General features: G+C 39.3%; 2 protein-coding genes across 8 annotated transcripts in view; both read left to right on the forward strand.

The window, feature by feature from the left end:
• Positions 1-24367, forward strand: part of BDP1 (BDP1 general transcription factor IIIB subunit) — a 54277-nt gene extending 29910 nt beyond the window's left edge. For 2 of the 7 annotated variants that reach the window (XM_074811646.1, XM_074811650.1), the window contains 18 exons: positions 1293-1509; positions 2485-2696; positions 3675-4068; positions 5436-5573; positions 7012-7110; positions 7421-7454; positions 9281-9364; positions 9976-10204; positions 11122-11279; positions 11939-12080; positions 12646-12832; positions 14051-14111; positions 16155-16356; positions 17727-17943; positions 18845-18887; positions 19758-20052; positions 21322-21562; positions 21941-24367. In XM_074811646.1, the coding sequence (XP_074667747.1) occupies positions 1293-1509; positions 2485-2696; positions 3675-4068; positions 5436-5573; positions 7012-7110; positions 7421-7454; positions 9281-9364; positions 9976-10204; positions 11122-11279; positions 11939-12080; positions 12646-12832; positions 14051-14111; positions 16155-16356; positions 17727-17943; positions 18845-18887; positions 19758-20052; positions 21322-21562; positions 21941-22069 (3082 nt within the window). In that variant the 3' untranslated portion in view covers positions 22070-24367. Of the gene's footprint in view, positions 1-1292; positions 1510-2484; positions 2697-3674; positions 4069-5435; positions 5574-7011; positions 7111-7420; positions 7455-9280; positions 9365-9975; positions 10205-11121; positions 11280-11938; positions 12081-12645; positions 12833-13500; positions 13627-14050; positions 14112-16154; positions 16357-17726; positions 17944-18844; positions 18888-19757; positions 20053-21321; positions 21563-21940 lie in introns of those variants that run through there. The other 5 variants (XM_074811647.1, XM_074811648.1, XM_074811649.1 and 2 more) reach the window with 5 other exon arrangements.
• A 710-nt stretch (positions 24368-25077) lies between these two features.
• Positions 25078-27075, forward strand: part of MCCC2 (methylcrotonyl-CoA carboxylase subunit 2) — a 42166-nt gene continuing 40168 nt past the window's right edge. The window contains exon 1 of the mRNA XM_074812010.1: positions 25078-25281. Coding sequence (XP_074668111.1) covers positions 25141-25281 — 141 coding nt within the window. The 5' untranslated portion in view covers positions 25078-25140. The remainder of the gene's footprint in view (positions 25282-27075) is intronic.

The raw sequence follows: 27075 nt of genomic DNA on the forward strand, positions 1-27075 counted from the left end.
CTCCCTCAACCTGCTGGCAATGCTTCTCCTAAGGCAGCTCAGCATACTGTAAGCCTGTTTTGCAGCTGGGGCACATTGCTGGCTCATGTTTATCTTGGTGTCCACCAGGATGTCCAGGTTCTTTTCTGCAAAGCTGCTTTCCAGCTGGGTGGCCCCCAGTGCCTGGGATTGTTCCTCCCCAGGTGCAGGACTTTGCACTTCCCATTGTTAAAGTTCAGGAGGTTCCTGTTAGCCAATTTCTTCAGCCTGTCCAGGTCCCTCGGGATAGCAGCATGATGCTCTGGTGTATCAGCCACTCCCAGTTTTGTGTCATTTGTGAACTTGCTGAGGGTACAACCTGCCCCATCATCCAGATCATTAACGAAGATGTTGAACAGGATTGGACACAGTACTGACTCCTAGGGTACTCTCCTAGTTACTGGCTTCCAGCTAAGTTGGTGACACTGATCACCAACCTCTGAGCCTGGCCATTCATTCAGTTTTCAGTGGACTTCCTTGTGTGCTCATCCAGGCCATACTTCATAAGCTTCCCTGTGAGGATGTTGGGGGAGCGTGTTAGAAGCCTTACTGAAGTCAAGGTAGACGCTACCTACTGCTCTCCCTTCATCTATCGAACCAATCCTTTCATTGTAAAAAGTTATCAAGTTGATTAAGCATGACTTTCCCATTGTGAATCCATGCTGACTACTCCAAGTTACCTTGTTTTTCGTGTGTCTGGAAGTGGTTTCCAGGGCTGGTTGTTCCATTACTGTCCCAGGGACCGAGGTGAGGCTGATTGGCCTGTAGTTCCCTGGATCCTCCTTCTTACCTTTTCCCGAGACAGGATTTTAAAAGTCTAAGATTTCTGTCTTACTGATCTGGATGTGCTTGAACAGATGTAAGAATTTTCATCCTGTTCAAAAGCAGTAGTACCTTAAGTACTGGAATTAATGAATATAATGTTCCTATGGTTGCTTAATTTGGGGAACCTATGGTAGTATAGCTGAAACTTTCTGTTCTACCTGACATCGTAATGTTGCTTTCCTTCCAAGATTTTTCGAAAAGTCATCAGAAAAGTCTGCTACTGGAGAAAAGCAAATTTCTCCCTTTTCGCATTTTTTTACGTTTTCGCATTTCTTGGGGGTTTTTTTGTTTGTTTGTTTGTTTTAAATTCACCAACTAAACAAATAAAAATGCAGGACACTTTAGTAGTACTTCCAGGTAGAAATGAACTTAGTATTTGATAGTAAGCCAGGCTTCTGGAGTGTATTTTGTAGTTCCTGAGAAGTGAAAGTTGAAAAATATTTTTGTAGGTCCAATGATAAATTCTCTTCTGGAGAAGAAAGTAAACAGAGTGATACAAAACCTTTGCATCAAGTGAGGGAACCCCACTGGAACTCAAAGCCAAACCTAATGAGAGTTACTAGAAAAAGAGATTATCCTGAAGAAGATGAAAACAGAGAAGAGGACAAGGCTGAGAATAGAAATGCAGAAGAATGTTTGGTGTTAGAAAAAACAGGTGTATCAATGGTAAGTGCTGATCACGTAGTTTGAGCCAATTTATACCTCAATTCTTGTGTTTAGATACATAATGGCACAGAAATCCAGTATATGGCTGGCAAAGGTTAATATGATTCTTTATTTCGAATAGTGAGGAGAAATTAATGCTGGATAAATGGACTTAAAATCTTAAAAACATACTTAATGTACACTGTTGTCTTAAGGTTTACAGTTTATATGGTCAGAAGTCTCCATTATCATTAATGCATGTTAACATTGTTACCAATTAATGTCTGTTATTCATTGAACAATGGAAATTAAAGCAGCTGTCTGTAACATCAGATACTACCTAAAATCCATATAAGTATACTTGTAAGTTGAAATGTAGGTGAACAGAGTTCAGACGTTCTTCTTAAATTAGCTCAACAGGCCTAACTTAGCCTAGGCTAATGCCATCTGTCTAAAGTTGCAATACCTGAATCAACTTTGTCTGGTGTTCCTTATTTTCTAGATGGAACGCTACTTTAAGTTAACATGTTTTAGCCAGTATGTTCTGGGATTTGTTTCTGGGTGTGTGTGTGTTTTGAATAATATTTAAATGCTGCCCTGTAAACTATGGTGGTTTTTTCTTCCTAGTTTGTTCCTAGGGCAGAAAAAATAATTTTCTTTCCCTCAAATTGTTTTTTAAATTAATAGGTAGTTTTAGAAAATGATTCATTTTTCCAGCTTCTGAAGAGCTGCTGCTCTTGATAAGTTGAGCATGGTCATGGTCTATTAACTAGCAGCAGCATTGGAAACTTAGACATCATAGATAATACCATCTAATGACACTTCTGCTAGAGGGCCCAAAATTAAAGAAAATGGGGAAAAATGTCCTAAGATGTCTGAGATGATAGCTGAGCATGTTTTCAAGAACCTTAAACATAGTTCTTTAAATGTTCTTGTCACCAAAACCAGTTAAAAATGTTTGGCGCTTAATACGGTAGCAATATCTCCTCTGTTCAGCAAAACTCTAGTAACACAGTGGAAGCTGCATCCTCCTCAGAGGCTACAAGAAGACACAATTTTACAGACTCTGTTGAAGAAACATCTTATAAAAGAATCAGGCAGGATAGTAGACTCCATTCTCCAGAGATACCGTCAGAGAGTCAAGTAGAACGAGAAGATGATTCTCAGCTTTCTACCTCTCAGGAAAAGAATTCAGACAATCTCACAAGGTAAAACAACTAATTTTGGCTTGTAAGCTCAACTGATTGGTTTTAGCTCTTGTTTTAAAAACTAATTATTAGCCAGAGCTCTACAGTATGTGAGTGCGTGCAGGATGTCAGTCCTTGTGTCTTCCATTTGAACTCTACCACATGCATGCAGATATCCATCCCTATGTCTCTTACCCTGCCTGCACTCTCATAAAATGAACACAGCCAGCACTCCCAGTGACCCGTCCCAGGGTCCACCTTTGATTTAAACAGGAATTCCTGTTTTAAAGGGGAGGACTTCGAAGTACCCGTATTGGGGGTACAGGGATTGTGGGATTAACCTAAACAAACTCTGTGCTGGTAGTGTTGTCTGCTGCTATTTGTTTCCTCTCCCCACCAGTTTACCAAGGAGGATGTTTTTGAGGGGAAGTTTGGAATCACTTTTGATACCCAGAGTGGTCATGCTCGTTGTTTTGAGGGTGGGAACAGTAAGGAGATGATTATTGAAGAGATTGCTGTCTGAGAAACCAGATCAGATAACTAATTACCATCTAGCAGTTCTAGTTTCTAGACATTAGTCTGATCAACTAAAGTATCATAGTTCAGGGCTCCTAGTATAGCTTTAGCAAAAGAGAACTGTAAATGTTCACATGATGTCAAAAGCATGTGACTCCCATATTCCTCAAAATGAAAATTAATTCATGCTTTTCTAGTCGAAGGACTCTGTATCTTAAATCTAATTGTGCAGCTTTCCAACACTCTGAAACTGCTTCATTCATATTTACAATCAGTACTTTGTGCATACATGAAGAAATTAGGATTTCTGATTAAATGGTAAATAGTATTTTTGTCACTATACGTTAGGCAGTAAATAGATTGTTTTGTTGGTCACAATGATCTGTTTTCATTCATTGAGTTTGATTCAATTTGTGGTACCCCTTTCTTCGGAATGCCTTGGATTTCACTGTTTTTTAATCGTGTTTTTGTTCTGTATTTTAGAAGGCAGTCCAGAAGGTCATCAAAACGGATAGCACTGCCAAAACATACCTTGGAGCTAAGAACTGCTGCTTCTTCTGCCTCTGAATGTGAGGCTGATTGCAGTGAGAAGGGGAATCAAAGGCAAGAAGTTAAATTGAGTGTTACTAGAGGCAAAAGTTTGAAAACTACGCATAAAAAGAAATCTGAGAAGGAGCACAGAAGTTCAAAGATAACCTTGGTGACCCTCCGGGCCTCTCAAGAGGAGGAGGAGGAGGAGGAGGCAGATGACTTTCAGCCTGATGATGAAGATCAATGCTTTGCACCGGATGAAGTAAACAAAGCTCCAGTGTTTGTTCCTATAGGTCTTCGATCTCCAAAGCCTACTCCTGTTCAGATAGAGGAAACCATGGAGGAGGTATCATGTAGCTGGCTTCTGCATGTGTACTTTTGTTACAATTGTTTAAACAGCTTTTATTATAATTCTATCTCCCAGTACTTGGGTTTTATCCCAATTCATTAAGAATGACATTGAGAGTAGCAGGGATGTTACTTGGCACATATACTTGGTTTTGAACAGAATGTGACCTCAGTCTAAGGTCTCGTTATATTTACAAACTATATAGGTCTGCAGGATGCTCACCAGCTTGTTGGGATTGAATGTAGGCACAGTCTGCTATGCTTACTATGTGTTTTGGGGCCCAAGATGGCACAAATGGAGCATTTCAATTTTACATTTGAATATTAGGAAATATGGGAATAAGGGAGATGTTTCCGAGTCCCTCTCACGAAGAAACTTCAACAGTGTGATGGACTGACCCTGACCGCAGCCAGGCACACACAGAGCTTCTTGCTCACTCCCATCTCCTTTTGGACAAGGAGAAAATAGAAGGATGATAAGAAGACTTATGGATTGATATAAAGACAGTTCAATAGGTCAAGCAGAAGCTGCATGTGAAAGCAAGGCAAAATAAGGAATTTATTCACTGCTTTCCGTGGGCAGGCCACTTCCTGGAAAGCAGGGCCTCAGCATTCATAAGACTTACTCTAGAAAACAAATGCCACAACCACAAATGCTGTTCTCTTCCTCTTCCTTTCCCTGAGCTTTTATTGATGAACATGACATGAAATATCCTGTTGTTCAGTTTGGGTCAGCTGTCCCAGCTGTGTGCTCTTGTGGCTTCTTGCCCACCCCCAGCCTCCTTGCTGGGACAGAGTAGGAAAACAAAAGCTTTGGCATTGTGCAAGCACTGTTCAGCAATAGCAAAATCACTGGTGTATTATCAACACTGTTGTCATAAATCCAAACCACAGCACCATGTGGGCTGCTGTGAAGAAAATTGACTTTATCCCAGACATGCCCAGTATAATCTTCACCCTTTATTTCATGCCATTTGTCATGCTCAAGCCCTACACTATCCAATACATCCTTATTAACCATAGCTTCTCTTCCTGTCCTTTGATATATACATGGATGTCATTCCCTTGGTCTGTGGACCACCCCCTTAAAGTGTCCACCAAATGTCCTTTGAGTGAAGTCCATGCATTGGGCTCCATCTATTATGTGGTTGCTAAGGAGAGGTGGTATTTTGTTTTGAGTTTTTGGGCACCAAAACCAGCTCAGTTTGGTCACCACTGGACTTGCCTGGTTTCTTGAGGCTTGTGTTCCCTTGATTTATGTTGTTCTTGCTATAGTCCTTACTATAGCATAGAACTCAAATAATGGGTTAAAAAAAGTTTAAATATATATCCATTAAAACTCCATCCCTTGTCCCTTTGATTCAGGCTGTGGAGTTTGACATTACAGTGGACTTCACTCCTTGCCCATGCTCCATCGTGGGTCCTCCATGGGCTGCGGTCCATTCAGAGATATTCCTGCTCTGTCTGGCATGGACACATCCATGGGCCTCGGTCCCTGCTGCTGTCAGTGAGAGACCATCTACATCTTTGTTAATTTTTTTCAAAAGCTGTATGTTTTGACTCCTCCACAGACCATTTGTAGAGTTGGAAAGCCTAGAGTGCAGGCCTATGTTTTAATTGTATTCTTAGACGACAATAAAAGTTGAGACTGTAAAACTGTAGCAAGACTTGTTATCATATCTACTAAGACCAGTCAATAGAGAGGAAATGGCATGCTTTTTTGTCGTCAGGGAACTGTTGAGGTTTGGGAACAGTGGACTCTTCAAGGGAGTATCATCAAAAGGATTGTACTCAAAGGTTTAAACATTTTTCTATTTTTTTTTCCCCCCTTATCAATCAACATGACTTATTTGCCTTTTTTGTTCTTTCTATCCTGTCTTAACTCAGCAATGTGTCTTCACAGCTCTTTTTTTTTTTTTTGCTTTGTTCCAAATCTGTTTATCTGACCTGATCTATTCATGCCTTAGATCTTCATCACTACTTCTTTCCATTCACTGCAGTTCTTTTTGTTTACTGCTAGTCATCTTTCTCTCTTTTCCCATTGAAATGATGGGTTTTTTATCTCCTGAATTAATCACACTGTTTCTTTCTCTGAGTGAAACAGCAAGAGAATGTACAGCTCAGTTAAAACACCGAGGGAGACTCTAGAACAATAATGAACAGCAAGGTAGTTGTACAGAAAGTTTTGCTGAATCCCTTATTTCAAAGATGTGAAATATATTATGTGTGGGGATGATGATAAAGCCATGAGTACTAGTAAAGGATACAGTTAGGTACCAGAGGACTCAGCTGTTGTCAAATTTAAATAGATCAGTGGAAAGCATCTGTAGAAGTGCAAGCCTTTGAAAGCTACCCAGATTAAGCAGTGTTTTTCATAAGAACCTGACTGGAAATATTGTAACCTTTCTGCCAAATTTCATGTCCTTGTTTCTGAAAATATCAAATATCTGAAGTTCTCAGTGAAAAGACAGTGTTGAAGAAGAAAAAGAAATGTAGATAAAATGGTGGGTGACTCTGTGTCTGTGTGTGGATGGGATTTATTCCCTAGTCATACTTTGTAAAGGCTGAGCAGTTTTTCTTTTGTTGAGACTTAAAAAGCAAAAGAAATGTGAAAACTATTAACACCCATTTGACATAGACAGCCACCATGAGAGATCTCAGCCACGTAACTTGATTTGGTGGAGTAATAAGCAACTAAAAACAAGATTTTAGGTTGTCTGATGCTTCCAGTTAGTTACAAGCAGCACTACCAGTTCTGCTTCCAGTTCATATAACTGCTGCCTTCCTAAATCAGAAGGTATGTAATGTAAGACTTGATTTTTGGGAAGGATCCCACTACATGTTCAAGATCTGGTGAGTATATGTGGCTTATAAAAATTTGCATTTGACAGATTTTCTTGGTGGGCTGATGAACTGAAGTACTTTAAAAATTATTTTACAGCTGGAAATACCTGTGAATGTACCAGATGCACAGGTGGCTACTGATGTTGAAAGTCTCTCTCGTGCATCTGTCCAGCTGGTGGTACAGAGGAAGGAAAAAGTAAGTATCACAATAGCTGTAAGAATGTCTGGTTTTCTTTGTTTTGTTTTATAGCATGGACAAAGCTATGTGGACAGTGTGTGGTTGCCATGTCTGCTTGTAACAGTATAGCTTAATAGACTCTTACCCGTCCCACACAGGTATGAGGGACACAGGTATGGGAAAACTATGTAAGTAAATATTGTCAGCCTTTAAAATACCCTTTGAAACCAGGGTAACCTTTGGGCAGGGAATTTACCCAGAAGGATTAAATTAAAATTGTGGACTCATTTTATGTAGAACTTTGATACTGTTTTTCTTTTTATTTAAGGAAACTGTACGTGAAAATCCAGAGATGGACAAAGGTAGGTATGAAACAGTCTTGTTCATATCTTTCCTGTTAACTTGCTACCAACATGTAGTTATTCTTCCTGAAAATTCAGAGATTTATATATCTTACAAAAAAACCTGCTCATGAGATGCTGGATGCTTTCATGTTTTGGAGGAGATTTAAACCATTTTCTTTCTTAACTGTTCTCAATCAAGTATGGAGACCAAGCGTTGCAATGTTCTGTTGCCAGGGTCAGAATATGCCTTTTGTGTGTCCCATCTATCACTTTGCTGTGCTGTGGTTAATTGTACTGGGAGAAGAGGAAACATTGCACGTGCTTGCAACTTGCTTGATGTGTGACTGAGTAATAAAAAAGAGTGGGTGGATTCATAGCTTTGTTATCTCTGAGGTCTCTGACTTTAGTATCCTAAACTGGTAAAATAGCATGTGTGACAGACTGTGATCAGAGTCTTCCAGAAGCAAATACTCCTTCCACGTGAGATACGTTACAAACTCTTACGGATCTATTAATTTTAAAAATAGCTTCCACTTTTAAATACATTCTCAATACATTTTCCTAGGAAGCACTGGAAATTGAGTGGACTACTGCCTTAGCTGAAGGAGAGGAAACCTACTTTGTTCTTTCAGTTTATTTCAGTACAATAGCTTTGGAGGATGGAAATGTTTTGTTGGACATGACCAGTTAATGACAGGCAAGGGGATGTATTCTGGATAGAGATTAGGAATTAGGAGTCTGAAGTGGAATATGGATCCAACACTACAGGTTATGGATTACTGTGATTCAATTGTTACCTCTTTTCTTTTCCATTTGTGGCGGGCTGACCTTGGCTGGCGGCAAGATGCCCACCCAGCTGCTCTGCCACTCCTCTTCCTCAACAGGTTGAGGGGAGAAAATAAAATGGAAATGCTTCTGGGTTGAGGTGAAGACAAGATCACTTACCAAAACAGACTCAACGTGGGGAACACTAGTTTAATCTATTGCCAAATGAACTAGGTGGGATGGTGAGAAGCAAAGACAAAAAATAAAACACCTTCCCCTCCCCACCTTCTTGCTCTCAACTTCACACCTTCATTTACCACTCCCCTGCCTCTTCCCTCCAAGTGACAGGGAATGGGGGTTGCAGTTGGTTTCTAACACTTCATCTCTGCTGCTTCTTCCACTTCATGCTCTTCACCTGCTCCAGCGTGGGGCCCTTCCCATGGGATACAGTTCTTCACAAACTGTTTCAGTATGGGGTCCTTCCTGCGGGGTACAGTCCTTCAGGATAAGTCTGGTCCACCATGGGTCCTCTACAGGGTGCAATTGCTTCAGGGAGTATCTACCTGCTCTGCCAAGGTCTCCTCCATGGGTTGCAGAGGAAATCTCTGCTCCCATCCATGTAGCACCTCCTCCCCCTCCTTCCTTATCAACTTTGCTGTTTGTGGGGTTGTTTCTGATACTTTATCCGTTCACTCTTCACTGCTGTGGAACATTTTCCCCTTTCTCAAATATGTTTCCCAAAGATGCCACTGTCTTGGCTGCTAGGATCAGCTGTGTCCTGCTGTGGGTCAGTTGAAACTGACTGTGTCCAGGGCAGCCCCCCTGCTGCCAGCACCTTGCCACCTGTACCCAGTACACCATTAAAGGGAATAGTGTTGCTGCTCAGTGTTTTTACAGTAGTTTGATTTTAGGGGATGAGAACTGCTGTCTGTCTACAAGCATTTTGATCCATGAATGGCAACAATTCAAAAAAATACATGCTTCACTATATTGATGGTGTCAAATGCTTTTTGTATGTGGATAAATGGGTTTCTGTTTAATGTGCTTGTGACTTTGAATGTGTGTGAATGACTTTGCAGGAATTAATGATGGAAGCACTGAAGCTGCTATGACTTTACTTGCAATGGGTGATCCAATGTTCCAGTTAAAAACAAGCACTGAAGGTATGATCTGATTTATGGAACAAAGCCTTGCATGTACTTTCTGGGTCCATCTAAGGAGAGATGGAGCAGTGGCTACAAAGCTCTTCCATGTGCTGCTGCATAACAGGAAGTCAAGAGTCTTTTATGCTTTTAGTCCTGCTGAATTTCAGTGCATAGTAAGACTAGTCAGTGGAGGTTGGCTGGAAAAAGGAAGGCACCTTACTGGATACTGCCAGCTGCATCACTGGGCTAGAAAGATATTTGAGACCTGTTTTAGGAGGGACATGTTTAATCTGGTCACATAAATTGGACAAAAGAAAGGAATCTGGCTTAAATGACCATAACTCTCAATGGTCTTTTCAGGCCTTTAATGTGAAGCATAGCTTTTTCCACCTTACTATCTACAACCTGAAATTACCTGGGTTTAGTCTAGTATTTTATAGACTTATTTACAATCTATTATCTGCTTTTATTGGTTGAATGTTAGTGTCTGCATTCTTACCATGACAAGCATGATCTTAGGACTGCGTTTACCTGGGATTTGAATCTGCATCTGTGAAATAGCTTTATGTACATGCCAAACCTGAGTTTTTTAAATTATCCTTTTCTGTTCTATTTATTGTTCTAACCAGAATGGACACACATGTTACCTGCTCAAGAAGAATTGGACATGGCCAATAGCCTTGTAACCCACACCTACTCCAAACAAAATAGAGCTTCTTGTCAGTATTTACTTTCTTCAGACACTTCTACCAAGGAACTGCTCCCTTCTGAGGATGGAAGCAACACTAATGTAAAGGATCACAGCACTGGCACAGGAATAGGTGTTGAATATTTTGAGAAAGATGCTACAGATACCAGGTTAAATTACTACTTCATTTTCTTTAGGGAGAGAAATCCTCTGACACTGCTTACTTTTGCTAGGTTCTTTCTGGCATTTTTATTAAATTGCAAGCAGTCTTGCTTTAGCAAAAGTTTCTCGGTTTTTGTAATTTGTTATGTAATTTGGAAAACACTTCTTGTCTCATTCTTAGAACTTTTGTGAGATGTTGGCATATAATTTGGGGGATGTAGAACTTGTTCTTCACTCCTGAAGTTAAGTTTGCTCTGGTGGGGGAGAAAAGAGTATTTGAATTTAATTGGTATGGATTACCCTTAAATACCAGGCTCATTTTTGCAAAGTACTTTACAGCTAATCAGGCTAAGGCAAATTGCTTAAGTGTCACTGCTGCTGTGGAATGTAGTTCAAAGATTTAGAGCAAAGGGATGTCAAAGAACCAGTTGATATTCTATCATTACGGTTATTAATGCTTTATGTTTTTTAATTTTGTTCAAGCATTTGTGAATGTAGAAACAGCTTGATGGAACACCTTTTCAGAAAAAATCTGGTGATCATGTCTAACTTGTCAATTGCTTGAACAAACTATCAGATTATACTCTGAAAAATTATAATCGAAGATATTTTGTGATTATTAGATTATTAACAAGAATTTACTACCATGTGATCAGTGTTAGATTTCAGATCTTCTCATGTTTAAATATTTCAATTACTAATTTTTTCTGTAGGTAGGGACCATCCTAGCTTGCAAAATACCTACCTGTTCCGATTCCCAGATGATCTTTATTTTTTGTTTTGCCAGATAGTCTTTGTCTCCTCTGCCATCTGCAGCCTGTATTTCAGGTCTTAATTGTCTCATCTACTCCATCTCTCTTTTCTCTGCAATAACTGTCAAAAATCAAAAGCTATATTGATCGCATTTTTTTGTTTTTACTTGCAGTGATAGCTCTTTGCCTACAGTGAATAGTATGAGACTGACAACAGGCAGACTCCTGAAGCCTGAGCCAGCCTTTGGAGTATTGAGGTCCAGTGAAAACATAATTCAGAAGTCACTTAATTCAACTATACTTACAGAACAACTAGAGCAAGTTCAAAGTGGTAAGCCTGTTTCTTATGCTATAGTTCTGAAAATGGTTTCTTCTGATGGATTCACATCTCTTTATGAAATGAAACTTCAAGATGAAAGTCTTCACTTTCTGTTTAGGTTCACAAATGATGCATCACCACTGTAATGTAGGGCATCCATTTATGGTATAGTTTTATACATAAATGTACCTTTCAGTATAAACTTAAATCTGAATAGCATTTTTCTGTGCAGGTCTTAAATTACCTGGAAAGCTACTTAAATTACTTGCCTATTACAGAAATACAGTACAATACAGTGTACTTTTTTCTATTATTAATGTTTTTCCCTTCTATTAAATCTAGAAGGGGAGGTATGCAGATTTTATATTCTTAAAGTTACAAAAAAAGGTTGTCTTCAATCTCTTATCTTCATATCGCTGGCAAAATGCCTAACATACCAAAGACGAGATGAGATATGTTTATGTATCTTATATAAATAAGAAACACATGTACATGTGTATATTTGTTATATATACAGCAAAATTGTTAATAATTTTGTAGTGTGTTTGTATACACACATCTACATATATATACACATTTTAATATACAGGAGCTTATATGTTAAAATAACATGCATATACCTACACACACACGCACAAATTTATTTTAATTATTTTTCTTATATATCTTAGAGTCTACAATCCTGAGAGGTACTGCAGAAATGCAGAAGGTGGAACTAGAACCAGTCAGACCAGCTGCACATGATTCTTCAGTTCTTCATGATTTTGCAACTAGCAGTATGGAACTTACCAAGCAAGTAGACAAAACTGAGAGGTAGGAAGAATCATCAGTTAATATTGACTTCATTCCTAAAGTCTCTTAAAATATGCAGCTGAAGTGCATGTGTAGTATGCATCTGTGATGGAGACAGTGTGCTAACAGATACCATGTGTGTTTATGCACATAAGTGTACAGTTTAGACTTTTTAAGGTTTTTCTCATGCTTATTGTCCTACAGCTTTTGGAGATAACTTGTATTTGCTGTGTCAGAACTTAGTAATCACCTTGCTGCTTAATTGTCTCCCATGAAACTGCATCTGAAAGGAATTGTTAAGGAGTTGATCCATTTGGAAATGTTAATGAGCTTGTAAGGCTTCCTGTTTAAACGGTCATGCTTTTAGTAGTAAAGTCTCCATTAGTGGTCTTTTTTCTGAAATACTTTATGTAGACTTCTTTGCAGATTATGCATTCTGTTTAGTAACATCATGTAGTTTTTAAACAAATGCTCTGTTTCTCTGTAACTACATAAGCTTCATATTAAATAAATAATTATACAGAATTTAGCCCATGCACAGGGTATCTTCAGTTGGTTTCAAATTAACTAGATATATGCCTTACAGAACAGAAAAAGATATGAGAGATGCTTGTGGCAATTCAGGAGACTTAAGACCTGTAACTGCATCACCAAAACGTGAAAAATCTCACCTTGGACTAGAGGATTGTCCAAATCAAAGTTCTGTGGATGGACTTCCTCAGGAAAATCCTTGTCCTCCTGAGCACAATATATGCACAATCAACCTTACTCAGGTAAAGAACTTAATTTAGTTACAGTCTAGAAGTTCCCAGTTTCTGAAATTCTGTAAAGGAAGAGGCTTTCAGTGCAAATGTACTCACTCATTTTAGACCTGGTACTTCAGCTGGTGAATGAAACCTTTTTTGCATGGGCATAACCAAACTTAATGTTTCAGACAAACTTAATCTTTGCAAGCCTCAGTTTATAGCATTTCAGCAATAAGTTTTTTATATGTATATATATATATGCAAAATTTTGAGCAATTTTTTAAAGAATCTTGATGGAAGAATTTACCTAGGACTTGTATTCATTCAGTCTGACCTCTTACTGTTATATTTATTTAAATTAAAATTAAGATAAAATGTCACTGCTGGACACACATTTTTGTTGTCAGCTTCACTTGCTTTGTTTACAACAGACTTCATCCTTTGCTGTGTTCTCTCCCATTTATTTCAAAGCCCAATTATGAGTTTTACATATGTATTATGGACAAACTATGTCTTTTATATCTGTTTCTCAGCAGTGGTTTGTGTATCCCTGTTCTAGTATAAACTGGAAGTATCTTATTTCTTCATGAGAGAAAGGTTCATTCTCAGTTCCCTCAGGTTTTCCAGTGTTGCTTGAGAACAATGTACGTGCAATTAAAGTGGAACAGCTGATGGATAGTAGCTTGTTTCCTCAGTGCAACCTGTTGATATGTCAAGGCTGATCTCATGTTGGAACAAGGTGAAAGAATGATTTGGCTCTTACAGGTCTGGCAGTGTGAGAAGAGGCAACTTGCAGTAGAGTATTCCTGTTTTTAGCAAAGGTACATGCCATAAAAGGGAACGAATAGCTGAGTTGAAGAGCTTGGTGTTTTTCTTTGCCACTCAGTGGTTTTGTAACAGTTGGGGAAGTTTGTTTTCTTAATGCCACTGAGCAATTTATTGTGTGAGTCATCTCTGACAGAGTTATGCTCTAGGAAGTATAAATTTGTTTTGACAAAACATCAATATAGACAATGAGCTGCATATAAATTTTATATTGCCCAAGTGTCTCTTGTCTTTGTCAGGCTAATATCCTTCAACCTAAAATAGCTAGAAGTAAAAGCTTACAAATGCAATTATGATGATGTAATTAGATATTTTTTTTTTTGGTCTCTTCAGCGTCTGAAATGCTTTGTTTCTTTCCTGTTTTCTAGAGTTATTTCTCAGATTTATTAAGCTGTTTTATTTCAAATGTGTTATTTCTAGAATGCAGCTTGGGCTCAGGACGCTCAGCAACAATGTGTAAGCAGCACAGAAGAGACTTCAGGTATAATGTGCTAATATTCTAAGTTAGCAAAAGCCCACACTTGTTTATCTAGTGGTTATGCAAAAAGGAATATAAAAAATTTAAAATGTTTTCATTGACATTATTAATTACTTGATTTCATTAACAAAAACAATGACCTGCAGCACAGTGCCATTCCCTTCCCTAGCCACTTATCATTACATTTCATTAACACAAACTAACTTGGGAACTTTTTGAATGACACTTCATTAAGTTTAAATATCAGTGGAAACAAAACTACGTGCTCTCTCCTCCCTTCTGTGAACTACTGCTCCATGCCTCTTGCTAGGTTAGAGCCCTTCATGAGCCCCTGACTTATATTCAACTTTTGACAGATAAGTAACAGAGGGAGAGAACCTGTGTAGTTTTCCACTGGCTTAGTGAGCTGTGGTGGCTCATGAAGTTGTGGAGTGAATGCCAGTGTCAGAGTTATGTGGGTAGAAGATCTGGACTGTGCAAGTGTGGAGCAGGGGAGAAAGAAGAAGGGAAGAAAAGGGAAGAATACAACCAGCCTTCTCTCTTCAGCTGTAGTGAGTCAGCAGATTAACTCCTAGCTGATTAGATATGATGAAAGATATGAAGGTGATGACTGCTTTTCTCTAAAGCAAATTGAAATGGAGCTGGTTTGGAACCAATACTTTTGTAAGGTATGGGAAAATCACTGTGTCAGAAGCCCAGAATACTTAGTTTACATGGAAACTGCAGTCCAAAGTTGTAACTCCTGAGCATGTGTAAAAGATAGGGCTAATACTTCTTTGTAAACATCTGTTGTTAGGCTCTGTTATTGCAAGGATCTTGGGACGGATCATTTTAAATCATCTTTAATGAGATAAAGAACCAAAGTGAGTTGAGGTTGGAATAACAGTAGCTTTACATCATCAAGAACGAGAGCTGTCTTAAGTAATGGAGCAGCACTGTTGTTTTCCATCTTTTGAAAACTTTACAAGTGTTCTCTCCATAAATTCATTCTAATGGATGGCAGTTGGCAGTTATTTGTTAATGTCCATGTCCTGGTTTCAGCTGGGATAGAGTTTATTTTCCTTCTCAGTAGCTAGAATAGTGCTGTGCTTTGGATTCAGTATGGGATTTGGTATGAGAAGAATGTTGATAATACACCGATATTTTTAGTTGTTGCCAACAAATTGAGGACTTCCATCTTCCCATATTCCACTAGTGTGCAGGTGCACAAGGGAGCAGAGCCAGAGCAATGGACCCAAATTGGCCAATGAAATATTTCGTATCATATAATGTCCTGCTCAGTATATAGATAAAGTTTGTTCAGGAAGCTGGGGCACTCTTTCTTCTGGGATTACAGTTTCAGGATCACTTGTTTGTATATTCTATTGTTATTGTTACGGTTATTACTGTTATTTTATTGCAATTAGTAAATTGTTTTATCTCAACCTATGAATCTCCTTACCTTTACCCCTCCAATTCTCTCTCCCATCCTCTGGGGTGGGGGAGGGTGAGCGAGTGGTGGTATTTGGCTGCTTGTGGCATTTAAACCATGACAGTCTGTCTGTTGACTAAACTATTTATATTTTTCATTTATTAAATTTAAGACTATACTTCTCAGGTCCTCTTCTGCAAGTCCGCAGTGAGGGGAAAAATCCTTGTGTTTGCTGTCAAAACAGCAGAGTCCTGCCATTTAAAGAACTAACTCTTAATACCTGACAGGTGCAATTAAAGAGGGTCATTTGACCACCATTACATAAGTTGAGTTAAACTGCAAATTGTTCTTTAATACTGGAACACCCATTTAAAAAGCTCCATCCCCACTAGGCTTTTTTAATATTCTTTGTTCTGAATGGTAATCAGGACTCCACTGCAATGAATAGGCTCCAGGGGGTGATGATGTGTATCTCATCTAAGAATAAAGGAGGCATATTGTCTCAAAAATATCCCCAGTGCCTTTTTCCGTGGAGAAATGAGTGCCCAAAATTTAATTAGTCAAGGTAGGGAGGGCATGAAGAGAACAGTGTCATTTCAAACTTGAATAATAGATTTTTGTTCTTTATTTCCCAGAAAAAAATACAGTAGTCAACAATGATCATAGATGTCCAGAGGAAGAACAGACATTCATTTTAACGTTGGTGGAAATCCCAGCTGACTCAAAAGAGTTTGACGCATCTGCATTGCTGGAACAAACTTCAGAACAATTACTACCAGCCCCAATACTTATCAGCCCAATAAATGCAAGTGAAACAAGCGTGACTGAAGTGGAGAGGTAAATGCTCTATTTTGAGCAAAGTGAAAGCAACACTTTTTGTGAGCCTTGATTGTTTCCTGAATGTGCATTAGAGACTAGAACTTCTCAAAAGAAGAAATACGAGAGGAAATAATTTTGGCAGACTGGTAAGAGAATTAAGCAGGCAAAAAGGCCTCTCATCAGATTTGAGAAAGATGTCATCAGTGGTTTAAAGTTAGTGTTTTAGTCAGCTGCGATTTTGGTGTCAACCTTAATATTGATTTATTCTTTAGAGCAAGTCTTCCTTTTTAGTAGAAGTCATTTGTTCATCCTGAGTCTATTCTGCCATGGATACTTAGAATGAAAAGTAATTGAAGTGAAAAACCTAAGCATGTTTCATTTTTACAGTACTTTAACAGCTTTGTAAAGTAACTGTTTATTAATTGCTTTTCCAGATTTTTAGTGTAGATGGTCTTCTGGAGAACGTGATAAACAGCGGACATAAATTCAGATATCATTCTCATGAGTGTGTGCCATGTTCAAAAGGTAGAAGAGCTGGAAAAGCAAACATTAATTACTCAACAGAACAATAGCTGGTTTGAAGTACTGCAATACAAAGGGGTTGAGGTTTTTTTTTACAAGGAGCACTCCTCAATCCAATGTAACAAAAGTGTTATTTCAACATTACAGTTAAACTTAATCTCCTGGTCAGTTTGGGAGCAAAAACCCAACATCAAAGGAAAAAGACATTCTGAAGAAAAAGAAATGTTGCAAAGTTGTAAAAAACCCTATTACTATATTAATGTAAGTCCTCAGATCATAACTAGAGATGTGATGCAGTTCCACATCATTATGGAGAACCTTGCCCTGTGACATCAGGTGTTAATGTCACTCCCTTAGTTATTGGAAGGATAGGTCTTTGAGTGAATTTTGGCTACGCAATTTAAGAATTCTAACTCCTGTGGAACTACTGATGATAGACGGAATTGCTGACAGGCAGAGTTAAAGTATAGCATCTGTCTCACTGTTCTCTTACTGCTGTACCCTACTTCCCTAGACTCTGCTGCTTGCCTAGATGTCTTGCTGTCTTCAGAGATTATACTGGAAGGTGTGGGTGGTGTGTGGATGAAGATTCAACTGTGCATATAAGTAATACTGTATTTCAGGATTTTCTAGGGCAGTTAATCAGTTGTCGTATTTTTACATTTTATGAAAATAACTAAATTCTCTAATTCAAGATAACACAGCAAAATGTTTCTTGGTACTAAATAGTACATTTGACGTTAATATTCACATTAAGTAAGAAAGAGTATCACCATAAATCTGTGTCTAATTTCCAAACAGAAATGTTATACAAAGTAAATTTTGGCTGCTTGTATGGTCACAATAATGACTTTATATATAAACAGAACTGGAACCTTGACAACTGCAGCTGATGAATTTGCTGCACCTTTAAACAGCAGTATGAGAAGCAAACTACTAGAGAGTGCATCAGTAGAGCCCGTTCCAAATTTGCAGACAGCTCAAAAAAGGTCAGCTGCTGAACTTGAAGAGAATGATTTTCCTCCTGCCAAGAAAACTCTGTCTACTGTTGTTGTGGAAGGTAACTTGGAAACCACTCATAAGGTGAGAACATAACTTGGTAAATGAGTCTTTATGCATAGTGTAGATGCATAACATGTAGTAGAACATTTTAATTATGTTCATTGCTTAAGTGTCACTTGCTTAAAAACGTATTGTCTGTACAACTTTAAAGGAAAATCAACACCACTAGATTGTTTTTTATTTTGAACTCTACAACAGTTTGGGGGCTGTTGATTTAGTATTGCGTGTTTGGAGAATCTATAGGCTGTCAAGGTTTTTTTATTAGGCTTCCTAGTAGGCAGACTGGTAATGTGTCTTATTTGGTTCATTCACCACAGCCTTCCTGACAATGGCATTGCAGGATGGAAAACTCTGGATGTATATTGGATGACTGGCAGACTGTCTAGGTTCACTGAACAATGTTGTTACTCTTCATGGTGTCTGTTACATGAAGAATTTGTTAACATGTTCCTACCATTTTCTAAAAACATTATTTTAAAAGAACAAGCTGCAAATAAAAACTGGACAGCATGTTTCCAGCTTCCCTCTGTGCTTTTAGAATATGACCAAGCTTGTGGCAGTGACTACCACAGATTTTTGTGAGTAGGCTAAGATTGTGTAGTGTATCTGGGTGAGGGAATGGGCAATAATTTCCCACATGATTCAGACAGCTTTTCTAGGAAGGACTGGATAACAATTCTCTTCCTTCTTTGATCTCTCATCTTGACATGCTTGTCTTGAGTCATTTGTCATAAGAACACCTTGAAAAGCCTGCTCAGGAAATGAGTTAAGTGATGAATGATACTGTACTGAAGATGTAGTCTTCAGTATCACTCCTGTTCTTAGAACTGTACATGAGTGATATGACTTAATGAACTTTTTATTGCCTCTTCTATATTGAGAGAAATAGAGAAATAACTTTTTTTATCTTGTTTAAATACAGGGTTATTCAATTAAATCCACAAATGCGGCAACAATAGCTTCTGGTAGGTAAACTTAAACTTGTAAAAAAGTATATAATGAATGTAAATGCTTTATACCTCACAGTTTAATACTTGTTGTTGTGCTAAGTAGTCCTGTCTGAGGCTATCAAACATAAAAGTAGAAACAAATTTTCCCAGTAATACCCTAATACCACCATTCCATGTTTTCTGCTATAAACTAGATTAAATAACTGGCTGTTAATTTAATAATGGTTCTAAAAACATCACTAGCTAGTCTGTTCGTGAAATTTGGGAGATTTTTTTGGACTAAACATGGTATCTTAAGCAAATATTTGCACTTGCTGGAGAGCACTAATAACCAAAGGTATTAACTGATATTTTAACCATACTTTGCCAAAATAATTTATTTTTATTTTGTATTTGTCTTTTTTAAAAAAATGTATAATGTAATTGTTTGAAAGCTTAATCTGCCTCTGAAGAATCAGAAGGAAAGCAGAATTGCTGTCAGAGCAATCTTTAGTGATCTGAGCCTGTGAAGGGTTTGGAGAACTACTTTTTGGCCCTGAAAGACTGAAAGGGAAATTGTAGAAGCTTAAACAGCTAGATGTCTTGACTAAGTTCTATGGTGTGCTGTAAAGGAGGGGGTGGGGGGTGGTGCTGTAAAACCACACTTCTACCTGCTTTTTCCCATAAGATCTGTAAGATCTGACAGACTTTAAAAGTAGGCTGGGAACTTTAAATTCTTAGTGGTGACTTCAAAAAATAAAACTGACAAAAAAGCTGAAGAAAAATTCAGCCCTTCGCTTGTAATGGTGCAATCCATCTTAAAATCACACACATCTTTTGGGCTGTTGTGTTATCACTGAAGTTAGGTAACTGAAGTGCTTGAATGATTCTCAACTCGTTTTACAGAGAATCCTTTTCAAAACACAGAGGCTTCAGCAAAGGAAAAAGTAGTTACCTCTGTGTTGGTGTCTGAATCTCTGTTGCCACTGGCTGAGAGAAGCCAGCTTGAGACTTTGAAGAACTTAGGGAAAGCACCACTTGAGAATTCAACATCCAAACAGCAAGACGAGGTGATGTCTAGATTACCCTCTACAAGAAAAGCAGAAGTAAGTGGACAAGGAAAGCAGGGGGATGTGCATGAATCTGGACAGTTGCAACATTCTGGAAGCCTAGCATCATCTTCAAAAACTCCATTACTCAGGTATTTATGCACTAATGTTTTGTCCGCCTTTTATGTAAAAAGGACCTTGTTTCCATATTGAGGTTTTTATATCCTTTTCTGACTTAGTACAAGAAGGGCAGTACCACTGTGACCTTCATGGCTAAGAGTTACAGTATCTATCTTCTTCAGCAAATTATAAAGGATCAAAGTGTCTGCTTTGAAATGTGAATGATTTTATTCATTAGATGATCAGATTGACCAAGAGACCCTACTGATGTAAGTTATGTCTGTTTAGACACTGGCAGATGCCTCTTGTGAGGCACACGTCTGTTGGCTATGATACGGATTTAGGATAATTGTTACTTTCCTTAGTTTAGTCTAATGTTCTGATATATACACCCATCCGCTCTTTTGATTTTTGTCTTTCTGTCGAGTAAGACACAGTACTAGTATAGTACTCAGCACACTGGATTTCTAGGACTAATTTAGGATGCGTCATTTCCCCAAAGGAGTTTCACTCTTGACAGCTCAGAGATTATTCCTCTTATCTATCCGTCTGACTGTTGCTTTTTAAATATACCTTTCTATAATGTTTAAGTGTTTGAGTTCCTGCTTTCTATTGATTTTGCACTCACTGATTTTGATTATGGTGGTCCACTGGTCTCTTCTGATCCTGTCTACTTTTTCATTATGCTTCTGTGAGTACCGAAACTGGTTTTTTGTACCACAGCAATTGGGTAATGATGCATTAACATCAGAATCCTTGCCTGAAAGTTTACTTTCTAAGTTGTAAACTCTTAACAATATGAAAAGTTGAACTCTGTGTACCTCCTTCATCACCGTGACTTCTGTAAGTTTACTGGTACTAGATATGATGCTGTTAACAGGCTGAAACCCTGCAGCAGGTAGTCTGCGGTGGCCCCATCCTTGGGAATCAGGTTCCTTTTTCCACTGATTACATGAAGAATGTGCTTTTCAGTTCGTTCTTTAGGAATATCTCTCCAGTCCATCTTAGAATATATTTCTGAATATCTGGTAGCTTGTTACAGGCTCTGGTTTAATAGCAAAAAAGGTTCCTGTTCTCAGGGTTGGAGATTGTCAAGAGTCTCTGTAACTCTTTGGAGAACTCTTGTGCTGGAATATTCAGTAATACAAAAGTCTCAGAAATACTTTTTTTTTCTTACAATTTTCATAGATTTCAGAGGTGTGAGTTTGTTTCCTGTGTAATGAATTGGACTCCTGTAATACTTACTTACATCTTCCTTTTATGGAGCAATCCTATGACACCCCTGTATTTGTTTTGAACAGGGGTGGACGAAAACCGTTGGGATTTTTATCTTTAATTTGCAAAAAGAATAGTTCTGAATCTGCAGAAGATACCAAAGGGAATAGAGGGAAGATCCAAAAACCTCGGATTGTGACTCCAAAGCGAAGTCTAAAAAAATCTACTCCATCCACTAAGGATGATGGGGAATCTTGTTCCCTTCCCTCTACAAGCACATCATCATCGATGGAGTATGAGAATGTAGCTGCTGATGCTGCAGTTAGGGTATGTGTTTACTTTTGAATGTTCTTGCATTTCTGATGTGTGAAGAACAGTTAATTAGTTGTTCCAGGAGTGGGTAGGTGGGATTGTAGCATTTATGTTTTGAGCGACATATCTGCTCCAGTGAATAAACCCTGACTTGTGCATGTCTAGGAAACTCACAAGGGAACTAAGGTGGTTTGTTTTTTTTTTTCTCTGCACATATATCTACTTGTTTCCCATTTTCAGTAAACTCTGGGGTTTTTTTTGTCTAAACTTCCTCTCTAAATTGGAAGCTCAAGTGCGTATATGTACACACACATATATATATATATATATATACACACACACACACACACACAGATTAAGACTGTTAAGGGCAGCGTTTTCTTTTTCTATTAGATTCCAAGCAACAAGCCATCTGAGAAGTCACCCCTTCGTACTAAAGATCAAGAGAAGGAAGAAGAGCCAACCAGAATCTCTGAGTATTTTTTCAGTGACATCTTTATGGAAGTTGATGATTCAGAATAGCAAAATAGCTTTATAAAAACCTAGAATCTGAGAGTATAATGCAACAAGAAAAGAGTATTTTTAAAAAGTTCTGTTTTGTTCTGATATTTATTATGCCATGCTTACTGTCAGCCAAGCTGTTAATGAATTCCATAAAGATGAAACAGATTCCTTCTGAAGCAACCTCGATACTTTTAAAATGTTGAAATAATGTAAAGCACTACATTGACGTCATTGGACCAGACCAGTGGCTGCCGGCTTAGTTTCACTTGTTTAGATGCTGATAATGGGTGCATGACTCTCTTCCAGAAAAGTGCAATGAAAAAATGCTTCATCTTGTGACAAGTATCCCTTTGAATTTTAATGCTAAAGCTTGTGGTACTGGCTATACAATTTCTTTACTTCTTTTTGTGAAGTATGTTACATTAGTATGTGAGAAGGAGGAATGAATTTTTTATGTATAGTGTAATCTCTGTAGATCAGTATGCAAATACTAGAAGTAATGTAGTAAACACATAGATAAGTTGAGCACTTCAGGTATTTTTATTAGCATCTCCAAATTAAGTATTTTTTTAAGAGTTTTTAATTATATAAATTAAAAGATCCTAACCTGAAAAGCCAAATGGGTTTAGTTCCTTGAAAATATATTGAGAACAACCGGAACAACACAATTTACTAAAAGATGCTATGCAGTGTTAATCTTTGCAACTGTCCTGTTGAAGTGGGAAGAAGAGGTTAATGTTTCCTAGTATAAATGCTAATTTCCTTCTTAATTTGAAAACAAGGGGATAGATACCATTACTTTTCCTTGGGTTTTGTGTAGGTGTTCATCTATCTGCTGCCTTCCTTGGTTTCCCTTGTGCAAAGTAGCACAAAGAGATTGGATTTAAACCATGACTATACAGTGGTTGCTTTGAGGATTTGCTACTTTGAAGCAGTTGAATTTGAATGGTTTTCTTCATGTTGCATGTCTTGTACTGTAACTTGATATAAAATGCTGGTGTAGCTTTAGATTTTAGTATAATTTTACTTGCTTCATCAAGAAGATTGTCTTGATGAGGCAACAAGATTTATGCAGTCTCAAAAACAGGTGGTCACAGAAAGATTCAATATTTATTCTGAAACTCCTTACAGAAAAATGAGTGTGTAAATTTAACTAGTCTAAATTTTTATCCTCTTAATGCTATCAGGTACTTTTGCAAAACAAATTATTTATTATGAAAGTGAAACGTTTGAATACACTCTCAAGAAATGTATCTTCAGCTTTGGCCTGGATAATCATTTACTGGCAAATATTTTCATATAAGTATAGTTAACTTTAAAATACTTGATGAAATTTGAGAATGTTTGCCTTGTTGTAAGTTACTGGCAAGGCTTTTGAAGGAGCCTTTAAAATTTTGTCAATAAGGAAAAATACACAGAAAAGCTACTGTTACTGCAAACTGCTACATTAGCAGGCCTCTGTCAATCAAATGTCCTTTGCAGCAGTATCTTCTGGAGGTGATGGAAAAGGGACTGAGTCCTAGTGTAAAGTAACTTACTTGAAAGCATACTGTCGACCCCGACACCACCCCCCCCACCCCCCCCCCCACCCCGAGAAAAAAAAACCCACCACCACCACTTTCTGTTCAGACAGTATCTTGTGCTTTGCCTAATACATTTAACTTGAAATGTTTATTTAAATATTGTCTTACTGTAAACATTATGAAATAGATGAATCTATACATAAAGCTCTGTGTATTGTATATCTTGTAGATATTATTTTAAGTATGCAAGTATTTAGTTCCTGATACATGTGGCATGTTTAAATCACTTGCACAAATAGAGCCTAAAAATAGATTTGTGGGGAGTGGCTATAAAATAATTGCCCAGAGTACTTTCTGAGGTGATAACCATTCTGCATTTAGTTGTGTACATTTTAGCTTGCATTCATATTATAAGGGGAAAAAAACAACCACCTATTTCAATACTAAGATTTAAGGTGCCTTATCTACCTTGTTAACTGGGGCTACACCCTTTTCCCTGCAGTAAATTGTGCACTTTGTTAGAGGATATTTTTTTTTTTAAGGAACAAATTAAATTTTAATAGAGATAAGATAACTTCGAGGTGTTTCATGTAGGAAGGTTTTATAATGGTGAAGCATGGAAGAAATGATTGATGAAATCTCAATGCCTATCAGTTTAGCATTTTTACAAAGATGTGGCATAAGACTGCTTTGCTTGGAGTTGTTTAACACCCTGTATCATCACATACAAGCTTTTCTTTGAAAAGTAGTCATATTCTGTATGTAAATTATGTGAATAAATTATTTTATATTACCTGTGTTTCCCTTTCTTATATTATCAGCTGCCATTTTAAAATGTTCACAGGTATAGTAAGTTAACAAAAGTGGGGGCTAAATGAACGGCTAAAGTTCTGGCTGCAACCCTGGAGTGTGTACAGGCCTGCTTCTGTGGTGATAGCAGACCGAATACGCTTTTAACGAGGGCTTTGGCGTTTGTGTGGTTTTGGTTTTGTTTTAGAATAGAGCATAATGCTTTCAGTGTCTGGCTTCCCACTGTTGTCTCTGTAAATACTATAGCCTTGTTCAAAAACAAAATGAAACTGGAATGCTGGAAAACAGCAAAGCTTTCAAACAACGAAATGAGTGATTAGATTTTTTTAAAAATCTGCCACTCTTACTATAGCATCTCGGCAGTTCTGCAGTTAATGACGACCCCCCCATCATTTCTAGGACTGGCAAGGGCTTTTCCGGGTTGCACAAGTGTGTAATCTCTGAGAGGTGGAGTGTACAGTGTTCTTTCACAGGGCCTTCTTTACCATCGTCTTGCACCTGGGGCCACGGGGACTGAATGGCGCACCCGGTTGGGGTGTACTGACGGCGGTCGGTGAAGGGGAAGACTCCTGCCTTTCCACACGTTAATTCTCGAAGTACCAGCACCCCCCCGCGCGGCAGGACGGGCTGGCGGGGCCGGGACGCCGCACCCATCCCCGGACGGGGCCCCGCTCTGCCCATTGGCTGCGGCGGGGGGAGTGGCGGCGGCGGGCCTGGGACGGGCGGCTCGGCTCGGCCTGGCTCGGCTCGGCCGCCATGCTCCTGCGCCCCCGGCGGCTGCTGGGCCCATGGCGGCTGCTGCGCCGCGCCGCCGCCGTCCCGCCCGCCCGAGCCTACCGCGGCGAGGCGGTGGCGGCGGTGGGCTCGCGCCCCGACGCGGGCTCCGCGCTCTACCAGGTAGGCCGGGCCGGGCGGGCCCGGCTCTCTCCGCCCGACGGGCCGCGGAGGGGAGGCTCCGGCGAGCGGGGGCCGCCTTCCCGTGCAGCGCGGGCTGGGGGCGGGCAGCCGTGCCGAGCCGCGGGGACCCGCGGGCGGCGGGGGCTGGTCAGGCCGCGGCAAGGCCGTGCCCACCTCTGTCCGCCGGCGGCCGGGCTGGGAGCGGGCCGGGCGCGGCCAGTGCCGACTCCGCCACACCCCGGCCCGCCCCGGCCCGCGGCTTCGGCCGCCCACCGCTTGCGCGTCGTGGTTGTGACAGACACGCCGGTTGTGGAGGGGGGCGCGGCCTGCGAGCGGCGCCCTGGGGCTGCGGGGCCTCGGGGCGCGTGTGGGCCCGGCGGGCTCTGCCCGGGGCCGTCGGCGGGCGACCAGCAACGAAACGGGGGGACGTGGGTTCTGAGGGAAGCACGGCGGTGGCCATTTAATAGCCGGTGTTACGGTGGCCGGTTGATACACTGGTACGTGGTAAACGTCCAGTTCTGTGAGTCGGCCGCGGGTCACCCTGCGCGCAGGCCGGGTGTTACAGTGCTGCTCCCCATGACCGCCAAGGTCTGTTTCATTCAGGCTGAGTGTAGAGGTACCATATAAACGGAACGTGGATTTGCACCACTGTCTGCCTCATTACGGATTTTTTTACACTTTTTTTTTTTTTTAATTAGAATGCCAGCTCTTACTGCATTTTCAGTGTTGAAGAGAGCTGATCGATACCATAACTAATGGAAGTGGAGACAGGGCATTTGTTCGCTGTCGAAGGTGATGTCTGATGGTTTCAAAGTTGGAAATTTTTTTGTGTTTGCAAATTGATTCCTGAGTGGAAGATAAGTGGAATAGTCTTATAAAGTCATGGGCATGCCTCCAGAAGACAGGATACCAGCAGAAAGAATCATCTTTTGAGGAGGGATAGACGGAATTCCAGTTGTCTTTACGAAAAGAACAGCATTTGTATCTGGTGTAAATTGTTCTATTTTTAATGGGGTGTTATTAACATCATCATATTAAAAATAAAAATCATGTTTACAGTTAGGCTGAGAGAAGGTTTTGGGTGTGGATCAAAACTGGTAGGAGGACATGCATTTGTTTTCAAATGTCCAAGTATAACATCAAACAGCAGGTGAAGCAACATACGTAGTGTTATTCTGTGTTTGGTTTTGCAGAGAATCAATTTTGGGACAGAAGTTAGATGACTGAAACTTCTGTGAAATTGCAGTATGTGTATATATACACACGTACAAAGCTTGTGTATATGAAGTGTGTATATATATATAAGTATATTAATACTTTTAATATAAAAAAAGTAATAAATGTGTTTACTTAGATAAGCTGTCTCAGTTTGCATTTGTGTCTGTGTACCTTTTGATCTCAAAAGCAAGGCTTGGTAAAACATCTAGTAGTGTTAGTATTTGGTAGAAATAATTTATAGAGCACTGTATGCATGTAGTGCTTCACAGACACAAAGAACTGAAGTCCCTGCTGTGAGGCACTTAACCATCTGAAATAAAAGTAATACAGGGAATAACAGTGCAAACACAAGAAGGTGTAACAATATGTGATGAAGGTCTTGCCTTCTTTAGCTAATGTTTGCCTTTCTGGCTGTGAATTCAGCTAGACAGGCTGGCCTTCATAATGTAAACTGTCTTTCAAACCAGACAGCTAAAAATGTAATTTTGAAATGAGTGAGTCTAAATTCTAGAAAATAAAAGAAAATCTATGTAAAGATTCCAAGGTTTAGCTCTTAGAGCTGCTTTGCTTGTGTAA

Source organism: Strix aluco, chromosome Z, assembly GCF_031877795.1.
Source record: "Strix aluco isolate bStrAlu1 chromosome Z, bStrAlu1.hap1, whole genome shotgun sequence".
Classification (NCBI taxonomy): domain Eukaryota; kingdom Metazoa; phylum Chordata; class Aves; order Strigiformes; family Strigidae; genus Strix; species Strix aluco.